The sequence below is a fragment of the Cariama cristata genome, unplaced genomic scaffold (assembly GCF_000690535.1).
Source record: "Cariama cristata isolate BGI_N322 unplaced genomic scaffold, ASM69053v1 scaffold6861, whole genome shotgun sequence".
NCBI lineage: Eukaryota > Metazoa > Chordata > Aves > Cariamiformes > Cariamidae > Cariama > Cariama cristata.
The window spans coordinates 43502-47337 of NW_009601018.1; the positions used below are offsets into that span (position 1 = coordinate 43502).

The 3836-nt window shown below is 39.9% G+C and overlaps 1 protein-coding gene across 1 annotated transcript in view; it reads right to left on the reverse strand.

Moving 5' to 3' along the window:
* HSPH1 (heat shock 105kDa/110kDa protein 1) overlaps window positions 1-1988 on the reverse strand; it is a gene marked incomplete at its 5' end in the record, with an annotated part of 12970 nt that extends 10982 nt beyond the window's left edge. The window contains 3 exon segments of the mRNA XM_009710275.1: window positions 1-136; window positions 1084-1328; window positions 1830-1988. The exon segment at window positions 1-136 is cut by the window's left edge and continues 24 nt beyond it. Coding sequence (XP_009708577.1) covers window positions 1-136; window positions 1084-1328; window positions 1830-1988 — 540 coding nt within the window.
* Window positions 1989-3836: the final 1848 nt, after the last annotated feature.

Here is a 3836-nt window from a genome sequence, read left to right on the forward strand (position 1 = left end):
AGGAATGCGGGTTGCTCCTCCCACAATCTCTACAGCAGTTACATCTTCCACTTTCAGTTGCGTTTGTTCCATTAATGAAAGCAGAGGTATCTCTATCCTTTGCAGCAGGTCAGCACACAATTCTTCAAATTGTGACCTAAGGAAAGAAATGGAATTAACCAAAGAATGCCTGTCCCACCACTAAAATTTCCTGGTATTCTCATTTCCAAACTGATGCTGACGAGGTTTTTAACTACCCTGCAAAGAGACTTAAAGCTCAACCCCTATGAGTAGGCTGAAGTGACAACCACAGACAAGGCAGTACATGCACAGCTGCTTACAGGTTTTCCTATGCTGCTACCAATGTTGTTATTATATAAGATAAAGGTACTGTTTGGGCAGGTGCTATATATTTGCCTCTCAGGAGAGGTTACAGATAAGCAATCAGAAAACACTGATACGTCCTTTACAATGAAAAATCATTGCCTAAATACTGGAGGGAAGAAAAAAAAAACACCTAGGAAAAAAACACCAAAAAACCGCAGCGCTCTCTTCGCAGTAGTCTCAGGACTAACAGTGACTACAAATTAAGTTGTGCCTGCGAGTGCGTGCAAGAGACAGACACACACAGACTTCATTTACACTCAGGTCATAATCAAGTCATCCCCCATAAGCACTGTTTCTGTCCTCCATTTCTCTGCCAATATCCACAGTACAGTAAGAACAGAAAAAAGGAACAAAGCTTCAATTGTTGCTGTCTTAAGAGCAGTATGGGATTTGGGTTACCTAAAATACACAGGTGGCCTAAATATGTAGCCAACCCCCCTGGGTCTGGTTTGCACACATCAATCCACAGTTTTAAGAATGCGTCATTCTACAAAAAGAATCCAAGCTTCTTATGCATGCATTATTACACTGAAACACTGCTCAGGTAGCTGAACATTACATTTCACAGCCTTCGTTATTCTAGCATTACAAAAACGCCACAGCTATTCAGCACTTGCGCTTCGTTTTAGCAGTGTAAGTTTCTTTCAAACATGGAAAGAAACACTTGTTTAAGAAATACGGCCACCAAAGGAATTGCTTGTCTTGTACAGAACTCACCTGTTCATTTTTCCAGATACATCAGTATCATTCATGAAACACTCAATATTTAGGGGAATGTCTGTGCTATTTGAACTCATTAGTTTCTTCAGCTTCTCACATTCCTGATACAGACGAAGAAGAGCTCGAACTTTTGTTTTTGGATCCAGTTTGTACTTTGATTTTATTTCCGTACAAAAGTAATCTACTAGCTTTCCATCGAAGTTTCTTCCACCTAGGAAAGGGTCAAATGCTGTGCCAAGTACCTGGTTTGAAAGAACACAGTTATTTAGTCTTACACTCGGTAAAAAACAAACGGAATAGCAGTCTTCCAATATCAGCAAGCCTCTGCCTCAAAAAAGGTTGGGGACAAGCCAGCCTATCTTCCAATGCACAGGCCTAAGTACTTCAATCAACCACATCAACTAAAAATTGCTCTTCACTTTTACAGTGGAAGTAAGACTAAGTAACTAGGTGACAATCCTAAGCATTCACAACTGTAATACACACACACGTTCATTTAGATAAAACAAACTAAATGATAGCAGTTGTGTTGTATATCTTACACAGGTGTATTGCAAGGAATTTACAGCCTCTATTTGAAACTATCATAATGAAGTGAGGGACACTGATAAAAATCTTCACCTTTTGACCCATTGCCACTTCCCATGCATGAAATTATTTCAGAATTTTAAAAACAAGGCAGGTTTACTTTTATTTGATTCTAATGCCTCATAAACCCTTTTATTTTCATTTAATCTTACTACCTTTAGCTTACTCTTGTTGAATGCACAGGCCGATACTTGAAATGCAGAATGTCCCATATCAACAAACACAACTATCCGTGGCTTCTCTTCAGGAGCTGGAAGGTCTTGTTTATAAATTCCGTAATTCAGAGCCACTGCAAAACAAGTGTCAGATATTATCTATGCAATCTCTAGTGAGTCTCCAATTGAATGCCATCACATCCCTGTGAATATTAAGCTGTAGGATCAAGAGCAGCAAGATAAATCCAGACATACACCTATGCACAGTCTTACCTACATGGAAGCTTTATTCCTTTAATCTATGTTGTAGGATCTGAGAAGCAAAATATCCTTCCTCAGTCATGTACATGCTCTCTAAGTGTTTAAGCATGCAAAACTAAGAACCAACAACCCTATTTGGGGGTTTTCTACTTTGACCTCTTTATTGAGAACTAATTTTTTTGCTTTGCATAGTAATAAAAACCACAGGGCATCTTTACAACAAAGCCCAAACACAGCTTTGTATTTACAAGGAGCTACCTGCCAGCCATTAAGGGCTGTCTGAGAATGGTATAAATGGTCAGCAGAGGCTGTGAAAGGGAAGAACCTCAATCTGTACAGAATATCAGGCAGGGACAGTCTGTGAAGTGCACTGAAAGTGTAAAACAGAAGCCAGTGAGGCATGTAAACACAAAATGATGAAGTCAAAAGACAGTACACAGTTTTGTGGCAGCATTCATTCTGGATGTGTCAAAGCTAGGCAAGAGGTTGATGCAATAATTGAAGATAAATGAAACCCATAAACACAAAATGATGAAGTCAAAGGACAGTACACAGTTTTGTGGCAGCGTTCGTTCTGGATGTGTCAAAGCTAGGCAAGAGGCTGATGCAATAATTGAAGATAAATGAAACCCTAGAGTCTTGGCTACATGGTTATACAGGAAAGGCTGAGATTTTGGCATGAGATAGCATATGCAAGAATGTACATTTGCGTATGATGCAAAAATCCCAAGATGAAGATAACAGCCAGGATACTAGACAGATTACCAGGCAAGAGAATTAGAGCATCAGAGAAGGCGGTAAGGAAGGCGGGGAATATGTGCTGTGAAGAGCAATGTTTTACAGTCACACTGACATTCTCTCACTTTAGGAGAAAGGGACACCGACTCCCTCTCTCCCATCAAAAGCAGTAGTTACAGACCATCTGGAACAAGGACAGCCAAGTTTCCCACTGATCAGAGACTTGAGATTTATGGATTCTGGTGTCTAATAAAGTTCCCCTGCAGTTGGTGCACGCGTTCTCATCTGTGTGGATTCTTCGGGTCTATAAAAACCCAATACCAGCACTCATTAATCCCTCCCACTGGCAGTCATTAAGAGGTGGTTAATTAAAAACAGAAACTGTATTTCACAAAATGTATCTGTTATACCCTTGAGACCTAGATTTGACTGAAATTGTGTACTGGCCTGCTCATTCACCTAATGTTTGCATTTCTGAGCAGACTGAACACATTGCCCTTGTTTCAAAGCTAAAAATAAATTTATGAACAAAACTCGGTAAGTCACAGCAAAATTTGCCTTTCATTAAAAAAATTCTCTTCTGCCCTACTATACCTCAGGACCCCTTCCCCAAATATACAATCAAAGATTTTTTACATTTAAAATATTAGAAAAACTCGGATAGTACTCATCAGCCTTGCAAGGTAAAGAAAATTAGAAATGCTGTGTGCTACATAGTAAAGAAAGGCTGCTGGTGCTGCTAAGGGGATGAAAGGGCTATCTGCTTTTCTGGGCACTGCTCATCCCAATGGCAAAGCTACCAAAGATCCTTGCTAAGAAGTCCTGAAAAGCTCTCAAGGTTCTTGCATGGCCAAAGACTGGCCTGATGTCTTCTGTCAAACAAACAAAAAGGAAGTGACAATGCCTTTTTTGGCAAGGCCTTTAGTTGGTTTTTATCACGCCATCACGAGAGGTCATCTCTGAATGCAGTGTGAAGGATCACTTTTGCTTCAATACAGAAAGGGGTTA